The 14,206-nt window shown below is 41.2% G+C and overlaps 1 protein-coding gene across 1 annotated transcript; it reads left to right on the forward strand.

Moving 5' to 3' along the window:
* Positions 1–1,539: 1,539 nt before the first annotated feature.
* On the forward strand, positions 1,540–11,252 carry adssl (adenylosuccinate synthase, like). The gene is made up of 13 exons (XM_085363519.1): positions 1,540–1,813; positions 2,291–2,393; positions 2,891–2,959; positions 6,539–6,589; positions 6,665–6,731; positions 6,855–6,962; positions 7,391–7,472; positions 8,108–8,234; positions 8,338–8,492; positions 8,906–9,030; positions 9,170–9,267; positions 10,201–10,350; positions 10,463–11,252. Exons 1-13 carry the CDS (start codon positions 1,580–1,582, stop codon positions 10,513–10,515), a joined length of 1,422 nt encoding a protein of 473 aa, XP_085219645.1. The 5' UTR covers positions 1,540–1,579; the 3' UTR covers positions 10,516–11,252.
* The last annotated feature ends 2,954 nt before the right edge of the window (positions 11,253–14,206 follow it).

The following is a 14,206-nucleotide window of genomic DNA, read 5'->3' on the forward strand; positions in this document are numbered from 1 at the left end:
CCTCACATGGTGCCTAACACTTCAGCAAGAGATAAATACTGACACGTATAAATTCCAACAAGCATATATTATAGTTTTTTCTTTTTAAATACTTCACTTACATCAATAAAATGAAAATGGCTACATCTGCAGTAGTAGAGTATTGGACTAACTGTGCAAAATGAATATATATATTTAAAATATATGGAAGTTTTTAAACTTGTACTCCAGAAAATAAACTTCAGTGCACCCGTTTGTTTCTGTTGATAGTTGAACTGATATGTGCAGCAAGAAACTAACAGTGACATGAACTGGAGTGCCTACTACCACAGTGTTGCAGACTATCCTGACAATCATGCACTCCCCAACAGAGCCATCCCCCAACAGCAGGGCGCAAAAAGAAATCGACTCACGACCTACAAACTCTCCAGATTCTGAGCGAGCTTTTGTGAGACCTGCTGGAACTAGCTCAGTCCACACAGTCCCCACCCCACAACATAAGGATCCAAAGGGTCTGTGCCAAGCACCACAGCAAGGTGTGGGGGTCTTTACAATATTAGAGTCTGAATGTGGTGGTTGATCAGTGAACTCCTGCTCTTTTGGGGTGGCTTATATGAGGGGGGAATTGTGACACAGGCTAAAATGAATCCAGTGTGAATTTCGTGCTGTAAACTTCTGTATTACTCTCTGTTGTAGTAAAATACCTCTATATTAGTCTTTGGGAAGTCACAGCACAACGAGCCACTTTACAACATCCGCCATTTTGACTTAAGGAATGAAGCAAGCAGCGCACGTAATTTCCAATATTTTCTGACAGCAGTCACACTGAGCCAACACAATATGCTATCTCTTAAACATATGTGTAAGATTTTATTGTGGATAACGTCCAGCTATCCTTCCTGACATCACACCAACGTTGGCGCGATTTTATTTATTTATTATTTCAACAATGTAAGTTTCCCTGTGGCAGATCAGACACATGCATGTACTGTCTTTATAGAACAAAAATAGGAACATAGGTTTGCTGTATATTTTTAGATTTATTATTGCGTTTTTCTTCTTTTAAAAACACAGCTTCGTAGATACTGACAGTGCAACAACGTAAATAATTAATTTAGTCTTTCAGTGTTCTCAGATGACTTGCTCACTGGTGCCCTCTGCTGTGCCTCTGACTGAATTGCTCTCTATTGCAGTTTTAAAAGGGAACTTTAATTTATTACTCAAATTACCAACTGATGAGTTAAATACAATAAAAGTAAAGTAAAAAAAAAACAGAATACACTAAAAAGAAAATCACGAATGTTGAAAAAAAAACCTTTGATAGCGGAAGTGGAGATCAGTGAGTGTGTTACTTTTAAATTAGACACCAAAAAAAAAACAATTTAACTGACCGACAAGGCGTTTATATAGCAGTTAGTCAGCATAAATTGACATGATAGATACTGATAATAATTATGTGTGAACACGTATGTTTTATTTTCAGGGGGAAGAAAAAGTAAAGCTAAAAGAGGATGTCCCGTAAAGCGGAAGTCGAGCACTTCCCGTAGACGAGAGAACGCGCCAATACGATTTTCCGGTTTGCGGGAAGAGGGGCAGCAGCATGGCATCCGAAAGCAGCATGGCTAACGTTAACGGTCGGGAGAGCACGTCCCTGAACGGGGAGCCGGTCGTTAAGCGACCGCGGGAGGGTGCCCCGCAGGAGCACCCACTCAGGACTCCGAAGGAGCCGCAGAACAAAGTGACCGTCGTGCTCGGAGCGCAGTGGGGAGACGAAGGAAAAGGCAAAGTAGTGGACTTACTCGCCATGGATGCGGATATTGTGTGCAGGTGCCAGGTACCAAGCTACGCTGTCGATCTTTTGTCACCTTTTACCCTTAAACACACCACTTCTTACACTTTTCTTGGGCTTGTTGTGAATATAACGCGGGGCTATGGAGAGCCTCGTCACCGTTTAGCTGCAGTTAAATATTCATGACCGACGTCAACAACCTTGGCTGACCTCCCCGGATGTAGAGCTGCTGTGGCGCTAACGAGCACTACTACCTAAGTACTGTCGTTTGTAATCTAATGTGGTGCTTCGAAATCCATACAGTTTTACAGAGTTAGACAAATGACCGTGAACATGACATTATATAATGGAATGACGCACCTACGAATAAAAGTGCTATTGTTTACTTTGTTAAAGCCACACAGCGCCTACAGGAACAGGAGCTTTTAACCCTTTGTTCACACTGAACATGTTTTACCACAACACAACATTGTATCGGTCTTATGCTGTGAGCAGGTTATGGATGTTATGTTGTGTTCACAGGGAGGAAACAATGCAGGTCACACCGTGGTTGTGGATTCTGTGGAGTACGACTTCCATCTGCTGCCCAGTGGGGTGCTCAACAAGAAGGCCATCTCATTCATTGGTAAGGGCGAGCCTTGAGTTTTGAAAGTCTCGCTGATGGTGAAGCGTGATGAAGATGCTATAACGCATTAATAATCACCTTTATCAGAGTGAACGTCATACGCAGACAGGCAGACAGTCTTATCAGTCCGTCTGTTTCACGCTGTTAAGGACATTACCCAGATCCTGTGTTATTAAGGCTCGTCTAGATAATAAAAAGACCTCCTAGTCAGTGCAGTTTTACAGCCACAGGAATTAAACCATGTACAGTGTGCTGTTGTGCTTCATTCCTCATCTCTTTATTGTATGTTTTGTTTGGATGTCATGCTTTTAATAGCTTTTGTTTCCAGTAGGCTTACTGTAAAAACAGGAAACTGGGAGAGGGGTGCACTGAGATGTCATCCAAACAAAAGCTGAGGGAAAACATGAGCAGTTTGTTTCCCACACTGGAACACTTGATGCTAAAGTGTATAAGATGAGTTATACGAGGCTTGTTAAAAGTTCAGTTTCACCTTACAGGTAACGGAGTGGTGATACACCTGCCGGGACTGTTTGAGGAGGCCGAAAAGAATCTGCGTAAAGGCAAAGGTACAGTGTCACAGCATAAAGGATCATTTCAGGGTAGATTTACCCCCCCCCCCCCCCCCCCCCCCAAAAAAAAAAAGATATTTGTATTATTAAAATAAAACTGGGACGTATTGTAAAATGGCATTATATAATATTTAAAAAATAAATAAATAAGAGTGAGACGAACCCTTATATATCTTTGTTTTTGGATTTATTTTGGATTTGAAACGGTGAGATGGTGTTGTGTAATATTAAAAACAACATTGTACTAATTAACTTGCTTATTTCACAACCAGCTATGTTAATTAGTAACATTTCTGGCTATAAAAACTGCTTCCCAGAGTGATTTTTTTATTTTTTTGTAACATTTGCCAGTTTTCAAAATTGCAGATACACAAGGAATGCCATCATTTGATAATAAGCTGATATCTGTGATGGTATGAGTATCTCTCCCTATTTAATGCTGAATAAGATCAGCATTAAATGAGATTTCTCAGGAAAGGCCTTGGATGTTGAAGCAAGATGCTGCAAAAGCACATGCTGCATGTATTCCAGCAGCATGGCTTTCGTAGCAAGAGGCTGGGAGATAAAACTGGCCTTCCTAACAGATCTGAAAACATTTAGAGCTTATTGAAATTAGGAGGCTCCAAACTGGCTGACAGCGTTTCAGAAATAGTGCAGTGAACATGTGTGTTGAATGTCTTCTGACTGTATTGAAAGAGTGTTTGCACCACAACTACAGTGGGGCAAAAAAGTATTTAGTCAGCCACCGATTGTGCAAGTTCCCCCACCTAAAATGATGACAGAGGTCAGTAATTTGCACCAGAGGTACACTTCAACTGTGAGAGACAGAATGTGAAAAAAAAATCCATGAATCCACATGGTAGGATTTGTAAAGAATTTATTCGTAAATCAGGGTGGAAAATAAGTATTTGGTCAATAACAAAAATACAACTCAATACTTTGTAACATAACCTTTGTTGGCAATAACAGAGGTCAAACGTTTACTATAGGTCTTTACCAGGTTTGCACACACAGTAGCTGGTATTTTGGCCCATTCCTCCATGCAGATCTTCTCGAGAGCAGTGATGTTTTGGGGCTGTCGCCGAGCAACACGGACTTTCAACTCCCGCCACAGATTTTCTATGGGGTTGAGGTCTGGAGACTGGCTAGGCCACTCCAGGACTTTCAAATGCTTCTTACGGAGCCACTCCTTTGTTTCCCGGGCGGTGTGTTTTGGATCATTGTCATGTTGGAAGACCCAGCCTCGTTTCATCTTCAAAGTTCTCACTGATGGAAGGAGGTTTTGGCTCAAAATCTCACGATACATGGCCCCATTCATTCTGTCCTTAACACGGATCAGTCGTCCTGTCCCCTTGGCAGAAAAACAGCCCCATAGCATGATGTTTCCACCCCCATGCTTCACAGTAGGTATGGTGTTCTTGGGATGCAACTCAGTATTCTTCTTCCTCCAAACACGACGAGTTGAGTTTATACCAAAAAGTTCTACTTTGGTTTCATCTGACCACATGACATTCTCCCAATCCTCTGCTGTATCATCCATGTGCTCTCTGGCAAACTTCAGACGGGCCTGGACATGCACTGGCTTCAGCAGCGGAACACGTCTGGCACTGCGGGATTTGATTCCCTGCCGTTGTAGTGTGTTACTGATGGTGACCTTTGTTACTTTGGTCCCAGCTCTCTGCAGGTCATTCACCAGGTCCCCCCGTGTGGTTCTGGGATCTTTGCTCACCGTTCTCATGATCATTTTGACCCCACGGGATGAGATCTTGCGTGGAGCCCCAGATCGAGGGAGATTATCAGTGGTCTTGTATGTCTTCCATTTTCTGATGATTGCTCCCACAGTTGATTTTTTTCACACCAACCTGCTTGCCTATTGTAGATTCACTCTTCCCAGTCTGGTGCAGGTCTATAATACTTTTCCTGGTGTCCTTCGAAAGCTCTTTGGTCTTGGCCATGGCGGAGTTTGGAGTCTGACTGTTTGAGGCTGTGGACAGGTGTCTTTTATACAGATGATGAGTTCAAACAGGTGCCATTCATACAGGTAACGAGTGGGGGACAGAAAAGCTTCTTACAGAAGACGTTACAGGTCTGTGAGGGCCAGAGATTTTCCTTGTTTGAGGTGACCAAATACTTATTTTCCACCCTAATTTACGAATAAATTCTTTACAAATCCTACCATGTGAATTCATGGATTTTTTTTTCACATTCTGTCTCTCACAGTTGAAGTGTACCTCTGGTGCAAATTACTGACCTCTGTCATCATTTTAAGTGGGGGAACTTGCACAATCGGTGGCTGACTAAATACTTTTTTGCCCCACTGTATAAAACAAGAGTAAAACAGTTTCTCGACTAACTCCAGCTCCAGCAAATAGTCTTTTCCTTTGCATCTCTATGATGATTAAACTGGATAAAACTGAACAATGTTTGGAACTGTAAATCTGTCATGACAGTCACAAATTTGGGTTTGTGTGCTATTACGATAAATACTCAGGTGTTCAAAAGGCTCAAGGAATGTGTGAAATCCTTCAAAACAGTTTGTCACACCAGACTGAGTCATTTTCACCCTTCCTTAATATTTGGAAATGCTCTAAGGCAAATGAGGAAGAACGGCTGTCCAAAATCCGGTAAAATTGTAAACAAGCATTGTTTCATTATATAAATCATCAGATATTTATTTTACAGGGACTGCAGTCTGCCCACTGCAGAGGAAGGGGAGAAGAGGTGTGCTGCAATATGAAGATGCATAAAAGTGCAGCAACATATATGCCAGTTCTTCTTTAGTTACACTGCAAGGAAGAACAAAAGAAATAAATAAAAAAAAGAAAGAAAGAAATAGTGCAGTGGGTGTCCTCAGTTCACCAATACCCCTTTTCCACTAGTACCTTCTCAGCTCGACTCATTTTCCATTACAATTGAGTACCACTTAATGTGCGGGGAGTCGTTATAGCAACGTAACCGAGAGTCTCGTGATGTCATTTATATGTGACACGAATGCCACAACAAAGGAGCACGTGGAGGCGATGGTATACCTGCTGCTCAGTCTGTGGTTTTTTTGTCACGCTCTGTGATCACAGTGTTCTTCTGTGTAACCATTTCACTTGTTGTCAGGTTTCAAAAATGACAGTTTTGATTTTCATTAAGGAGACACTCTCATGACTCTGATGCCACTTACTAGCCAGTTGGTGGCGTGCAGCCTGATGTCACAATTTCGGATTGTCTCAGATTGCTTGGAAACTCCGGCCAAGCAGGTACTAAAAAAGTACCTGGCACCTAATGGAAAACCCTGAAAACAGATCGGACCCGAGTAGGTTCGAGTGGAAAAGGCCTATAAAGTTTACTGAGTGTTAAACGAAGATGTGAGACAGTAAAGTGGTAACCATGCTCTTGTCTCGCCTCTCACTCTCAACATTTAACATCTCACTAGTTCAGTGGTTTTATGCTTTTCATGAAGCAAATGTTTATTAGTCTGTGTGTGTGTGTGTGTGCACACGCATCAATAATAATGCAGAAGAAGAGAAAAAAGATGCTTCCTGCAGTAAAAACATTGCACCACGTGAATCGTTGTTTCCTGTGCAGGATTACAAGGATGGGAGGAAAGATTAAAGATTTCAGATCGCGCCCACATCGGTGAGTAAGAGTTTCTCCTCAAAGTTTTGAGTAACACACGTGTTCTTATTGACAGTCCCGTTTGTCCTCCTGTAGTGTTCAACTTCCATCAAGCTGTTGATGGAATCCAGGAGCAGCAGAGGCAGCAGCAAGAAGGGAAAAAGTAAATCAAATATTTTATGACTGTTAATAATAGCATGCAGTATAACAGCATTAAAGACTGGGGATGACTTTGTGTTTAGTGTGCACTTCCTAATAGACTTTGTTGTGTTTATTCGTGCTCCAGTTTAGGGACCACTAAGAAGGGCATCGGTCCTGCCTACTCCTCGAAAGCTGCCCGGAACGGTCTGCGAGTCTGTGACCTCGTCTCAGATTTCAAAGTTTTTGAGGAGAAGTAAGCGCTTTGTTTTTTCTCTACATGTTGCACAGTGTTATCACCTCACCATAACGTGATAATGTGGCCGCCGACAGGAACGCTGTTTAAGTGATTTTGAATCATAGATTGGTCAGATGGCAAGTTTAGGCATACATTTTAAGGATTTTAAAAAAATGGAACATCTCACAGACAAAACATGAGGTGTTATAACACATTAGTCCAGTTATTGTCAGTTTATGCAATCTCCTACCAGCAGGTGGCAGCACCCATCTATGGAAAACAGCTGAAAAAGCTTTTATGGAAACCTTATGTAACGTAGTCGTTCTCTCCTGTGTGTCAGGTTAAAACTCTAATCAGTGGAAGCACAGCTGCATAAAGACAGGCTCCACATAAACATGCATTAACGTGTCTAACTAATAATCTGTCCTGCTCGTCATGGTTTGCAGGTTTCGCATGCTGGCGGAACATTTTCGCACCATGTACCCAAACCTTAATGTCGACATCGACAGCGAACTGCAACAGTTGAAGGTGAGATCTGCTTATCACATAGAGGTATTTCATGGTATTATATGGCTCAGGTGTTGGTGTTGGGCCTACATCACAAGAGGAAAAATCACAGGTGTAAAGGTTAATGATGGCTGAATTTCATTTAGCTGCCTGTGTTACTGGGAGTTCTTATATTCATTGTATTCATAGCAGGAAAAACACAGGTGATGTTAACAGGGGTAAGGCTAAGATAGTGGACCTATACCTGTAGTCTGACTATCTTAGCATGTACCGTGCCTGAGTCCCGTCCAGTTTGTTTGATTAGTGTGATAGCTGCATAACATCTTTGTGCATGGCTGTGAGCAGAGTAGCCCCACTCCTCTGCTGTTTAAACCTTTTGTTGTGAGGGTCAACTTATTCAAAGAAAATCAGCTTACAGAGACCGTCTGACCCGACCTCTGTAAACTTTCATCTATCCACAGTTCAGTTTTTTGTTGTCATGCTGTGGCCAGTTTCGATCAGGGAGGGGATGTCAGGGTTTCAGCCATGTTTGCTGGACTTTCATGTATCTGAGAAAAATGATTTCTAATGACAGCACTATAAACGGATTATTTACTTAGTAGTATAGGTAAGTCTTATAGATTTTCATCAAGTGATATTTTTGTGTGTGTTCTCAGGAATACACAGAGAGACTGCGTCCTCTGGTAACTGACGGGGTGTACTTCATGCACAGAGCTCTTACTGGACCCAGTAAGAAAATCCTGGTGGAGGGAGCCAACGCTGCTCTCCTGGATATTGACTTTGGTGAGCATCTACAGGTTTTTAAATATTTGAGTTGAGATGATGGACGTGTTGTGTTTTGTTTGTTTTGTTGCTTCCTCACATTAACAGGTGTTTTTCTGTTCAGGCACGTATCCTTTCGTGACATCTTCTAACTGCACCGTTGGAGGCGTATGCACTGGACTCGGGGTGCCTCCGTCCTATGTTGGCCGAGTGTACGGCGTTGTCAAAGCTTACACCACCCGTGTGGGTGTTGGTGCGTTTCCAACAGAACAGGATAACGTGAGTAAAAAGACACAAATTGTTTTTTTTGTGCTTTAAAAAAAATCCTAGTTACTTCCTGCAGTTTCTACTGTGTGTCCAATATGGACTGTAACATCATCAGTTGCTCAGCCTCTGTGGTCAGCTGCCAACCTGATGTTACAGACGCATGATTGTGGCCAAACTTACGTCAATTCAGATCCCCCAGATTACAGAAAATCCCCGGTACTGTAGAGAGCATGACAGTGGAGTGTGCATGCAGGTGTTACTAGAGATGAATATATGTTTATCTGACTTTCTGTACAAAGTAAAGTTATTAGAGCAAGCAGTATTGGTGTGATTGCCTCTTGAAATCAAGGAATATGCTTCCCATTTATTTATTGTTTTTTTCCCCTCTTTAAACTGACTTTGTGTGTCTCTTTCTTGCTCCGCAGGAGACCGGGAATCTGTTACAGAGTAGAGGCAGAGAGTTCGGTGTGACCACGGGCAGAAGGCGGCGTTGTGGTTGGCTGGACCTGATTTTGGTCAGATATGCCCACATGGTCAATGGCTTCTCTGCGTAAGGAACATTCAAACGATTTCAGAATATTTCCCTCGCTGGCTGATGTAATTACTGGCATCGTTGCTATGTTTAGAAGCAAGTTTCACCATGTGCTCTTTGTGTTGTGATCAAAGCTGAACACAAATTCTTTCTGCAGAATTGCTCTGACGAAGCTGGACATTTTGGACACGCTGCCTGAGATTAAAGTGGCCGTGGCATATAAGGTTAATGGACAACCTCTGCCAAGTTTTCCAGGTAGGATGTTCCCAGGTTTTCTAGATCTGTAGAAAAATGGTATAAATGCAACGGTTCGAAAGAACAGTTTGAGCCCAGTTTAGAGCTTAAAGTCAGGATTTAGTGTTTCTGTGACTCAGTAACTTCTGAAACAAGTGTCACAACAATGTGAAAAGATGTGAGGATGTACACATTCTTCAGAATAGTGCTATCCTTATACATTTGAGTCTAACAGTTGATCGCGTGACATTTTGAAGTCTTTGATTGTTTATGGCTGGTCAGTTATCCAGACCCCTCCACCCAGACAATCACAAACACAACTGTGCTCCATAAAAGGAAGTTGAGATTGATTCCTGACTTCACACAGGATTTGAACAATGCTCTCTGAGGTGGCTGCTCTCTGCTTACATCCATCGTGCCTGTATCTCACATCTCGCTTGTTATTCACCTGATCTGCTGCTGTGGCCCTTAGCAGGCTACATTTGCACATTTCCTACTCAGACCACTTAAACAACAATATGCTGAAAAGTTATTATAGATTTTTCTTTTCTTCTTCTTTTTGTTAGAGATGCCTAGAAACATGTTGCCTACTCCAGCTTTATTGACAGAAATATAATTACTGAAAAGAATCTGGTTTCATGTGAATGGGGGGGGGGGTCTTTATTTCACATGGGTCAGCTTTTTTTTTTTTCCCCAGCAGGAAGTGCAACATCCTGAGTTTGTCAAAATCTGTTCAGACGCAGCTTTATCGTCTTCATCTCTCTGTTTGTACTGCCAAATAGAAGAAGTTGAATCATGAAGTTAATGAATCAGAAGGGTCTCCTCTGTTTAAAATGGCACCAGAGCTGCACAAAAACAGCACGTTATCATTTCTTTTTGCTCAGTGGGTTTTTGTGGGCCGGTGCGCTGGATTTCCCAGGACCGATTTTTCTCTGAACGATGCTTCTTTTGCAGCAAACATGGACGTTTTGACACAAGTGAAAGTGGAATACGAAACGTTGCCCGGCTGGTGCTGCAGCACGGAGACGGCTCGGAGTTTCGAGGAGCTTCCGGTGCAGGCTCAAAATTATATTCGGTTCATCGAGGACTTCCTGCAAGTGCCAGGTTTGTAAAGAGATACTTTAGTTTAATGGGGATGGAAACTGCAGCCAACGTCTTTGTTCGCTTTGCCAAAACCTGCCAATCGAATTTTGGTCCCTGCGTCTTCTCATTTCAGTGAAGTGGGTCGGAGTCGGCAAGTCCAGGGAGAGCATCATCAAACTGTTTTGATCTCTCCGTCTTCTGCTTCCCCCGCCTCCCCCCTGCAGTCCTCGACACCAGCTCAGATGATACCTTGAGGTTTTCATAGGTTTACCAGAAGAGTTTAAAATGCACACTCTACCCGGTAGGAATACTTTACCAGCAAAGGTACCTGTGAAGCCTTTTAGTTGCTGCTTGTCCAACACATCCACGGTAATTCTTCAGATATAATTTATGCATTCCACCGATTCTACGTATTAATGAGGGTCTTGATTTTTAAAAAGCTTGTACAAAAAAGTCAATTATTCTTGAAGCCATTCCTCAGTATATTTTTAACATTGGAGGCTAATTTAGCTCATTTGACATCTGTTCACCATGCAGTTATTTTTTTACCTGTAGAGCCACTGATGAACAGGTGTGGAAGCCGTTTGTATTTAAAAGGTTATTTTCCGACTTTGTTATTAGAGGGTGAGCCATGTTGTGGTTGTGAACTTTTCTATTGAGCAATTTTAGATCACTTTACAAGACCAGACATGAATCAATCTCATAAAGTTTGTAACATGCGCTCTATGGGGATTGTTGGAATGGACGTATTGCTTTGAAACAATTGTTAATAAAAGAAAAAAAAAAGCATAAATTGACACTAAGCAACTTTAGTTGAAGACATTTTCACATCCACACACAGATTTGCTACGTTAGTTGATCATTTTATGTATTTGGTCCATCTTGTATGATGCTTACTCAACTTGCTATTAAATAAAAGTCAACAAAAGGAAACCCTGATATTTAGAGAGTCTTCTTCTTTCCTAATGCAGTGAATTGTTTTCTGGAAGCATGTTTTATTCCAAAAAACCTGCTCTGGACAGATCTCAGTATTCCTGATGGTTTTAGCAGACTGAGAGACGAAAGGAGGCTCAGTCTATCAGCAGCTTCATGCATTTTTCAGTCCGCTGTCACCCTGAAATATTTTTTCTCTCAATCTTTCTTGGTTTGCACCCTCTTTAAGTTGACTTCCTCTAGGGTTTAAAAGCTTTTCAGAACGTGGAGGTATTAGATTAGAGTGTAAAGTGGATTCTTTTGCCAATCGATAAGAGGTGTAACTGTACTGGGGCTTCCCAGATATTCAGACTTTCTAATGGGTTAAAGGCCCTGAACAGGCACACAGGTGTTCTCTGCTGCTCATTGGACATCTCAGGATGATGATGGGGTGTTTGTTGGTGGGAAATTAAATGATTAAAGTGTGTAAACTTAATATCTTGTATCAAAACTAGTAAGACGGATGGGGAGATGCAACAACCCACAATTGATTTTGCCATTAAGAGCAGCTTAACTTTAAATACTGAATCACCAGGTTTCTGATGTTTGTGTTTATTTATTTTTTTCAAGTCTTGTTGTTGTTGTAACTTTAAACTTTACAATTACAAAATATTTCCTTTTTTGGTTGGGTTTACTGCTGAACCATCGGGCCGTGCCCCGCCCAACCCTAAAGGTGCCTCCACATAATAAGTGAAATTTCTTGTTGAAAACACTGGACATTGAAGGCTCTGGTTGCCTACATAATCCTCTAACCAATGAACTACCAGGTCATATGTCAGTGGGATTCTGTTCTCTCATTGGTCGTCATTTCAGTGACGACCAACAGTAATCTCAACTATTTTTTTGTTTTCTTTTTAAATAGCTAAATGTCATTTCCTTTCTATGGCCTCTGATCACCATGGCACTGTGGATCGCTACCAGTGTGGATGCAGCTATAAGAGAAACCCACCATATAATGTTACCTACCAGTCCAGTGCCAGGGTGTGGTGTTAGACTCAGTCTGCATGTCAGCTGCATTGCATAGCATTGCCTATATCTCCATATGGCACCACAAAATTATCTGGTTCAAAGTTGGACACACTGGTCACACTGTGGTCCATGCCTTTGGGAGGGGCAAAAATAAATTCACCAAATCACCCCAAATTTTTCCTACCGAACACCACAAAATAGTTTTGAATTCAGTGTAGTCTTGTGCTCTTATTGGCTCAACAATTTAATTATAAATTTATGCAGTTAATTATGAATTTGTTGGAGTGATTGTTTCAGATTTCACTGCTTTGTTTTCTATTATACTTAAACCCATAACAATATGTTAAATACTTAACTTCACAAGCTGGTAAAGGATGAATTCCTGAACCACAGTTTACAATCGGTACATAAAAGTACACGAAGACTTGATTTCTTGATGCTGCTATAAAAAATGAAAAACATCAGTCTGTTGCTGATGTTTGTCCTACTTCTGCGCGTTGGAAGTGCATCTTCCCTTAAATTACTAAAATTGCAAACGTCTGCTAATCAGTCAATTTCCAGTCTAAGAAGTCCCTGCATCATCAAAAATGCCAGAAAGTGAGCTTGCAGTAGATGCAAGGAGGCTTAATTGAAAATAAAGTGCTCATAATAGCAGCGTAGTCGTCCTCCTTTCTGCCCCCTTCCCCTCCCTCTCTTTTGTTTACCACCACCTTCCTTTTACATGTAATTGGGAGCACATTTTACATCAGGTCAGTCAGTTTGAGCGTTTGTTGCCTCCAATGTTTGTGCCTGGTTCCTGCTTCCACTTCTCCCGCTGGATGGACCTTTAATGAATTCACCTTCAGATTACCAGATCACACATATAACTGAAAGGACACTTATAAGCACTGGTCAGCGAGAAGTAAGTAACTTATTCGCATGATGACTTTAACTATGAGAAATAACATGAATTGTTATGAATTTTTGATTCCTGCGTAACTTCTCAGAGGAGTATATTTTGGGAGTGCTTTTTCCGTCACTCCCTAAAGTTAAAAAAAAGCTTTTCCAGGTATGATTTATGCAGGAGGTACATTTTAGGGGAGCAACTCCTGATTTTCGCAGAACTCTGTTTACCACTGAATTCTGCATCTGCATTTCTTTCCCCTTTCCTGTAAACCCACTTCTTACTCCGTGCTGTCATGATTTATGCAGTTGGAGTAATAAGACACCTGTTTCACTGCAGTTGGACTGTGTTCAGATTTTGAAAGAACGAGACAGCAGCTCTCACGCAGATTGAATTGAGGAGCTAAACGCATTTAACAGTTTATTTGGCGAGTGCGCGTAATAAATCCAGTGCTGTTGCTCAGCACGCACAGATCGAGTACAAAGTATCTGCAGGAAAAGATGGAGACAGACTTGTCAAGCTTATCTCACTTAGCATAAACTCCTTAGACAAATGCATCTGAATACATAACATAATGCACTTGTCTAAGGAATTGCTATCATGCTGTAATATATACTCACATCCTTTTGTCGCTTAAACTGATAACCCAGCTGGACTAAGGTGTTACTTAGTGTGCTTTTAGTAATCGCTGATTAACATTGATTCATATATTACACCGAACTTTCTTATCAGTAACATGTACATCCTACAAAACTAGTAAAAAGGTGGTGCGCAGTGTAAAATGTAAATGAATCCAGGAACTTTAATTTTAAAAATTGCACATTAAAGATACTCTAAAATGTTGCCTTGCAATTTATTTTGTTTAATATTTTCTGAATAGTGTTTGTTTAAGTTACAGTTCATCCTCTGGGTTGGTTTGCTCGTTAGACATAGGTATTATTATAGATGTAATAACATGTAATAACAATTTTTTACCAAATAAACAAAAACTAATGATACATTCTTTTACATTTTTATTTTATTTCAGTTTTCCAAGTATTTGAAAATCATTTG

Source organism: Diplotaxodon limnothrissa, linkage group LG10 (genome assembly GCF_057381915.1).
Source record: "Diplotaxodon limnothrissa isolate DT_005_m linkage group LG10, D_limnothrissa_male_GT1.1, whole genome shotgun sequence".
Taxonomy (NCBI): Eukaryota; Metazoa; Chordata; class Actinopteri; order Cichliformes; family Cichlidae; genus Diplotaxodon; species Diplotaxodon limnothrissa.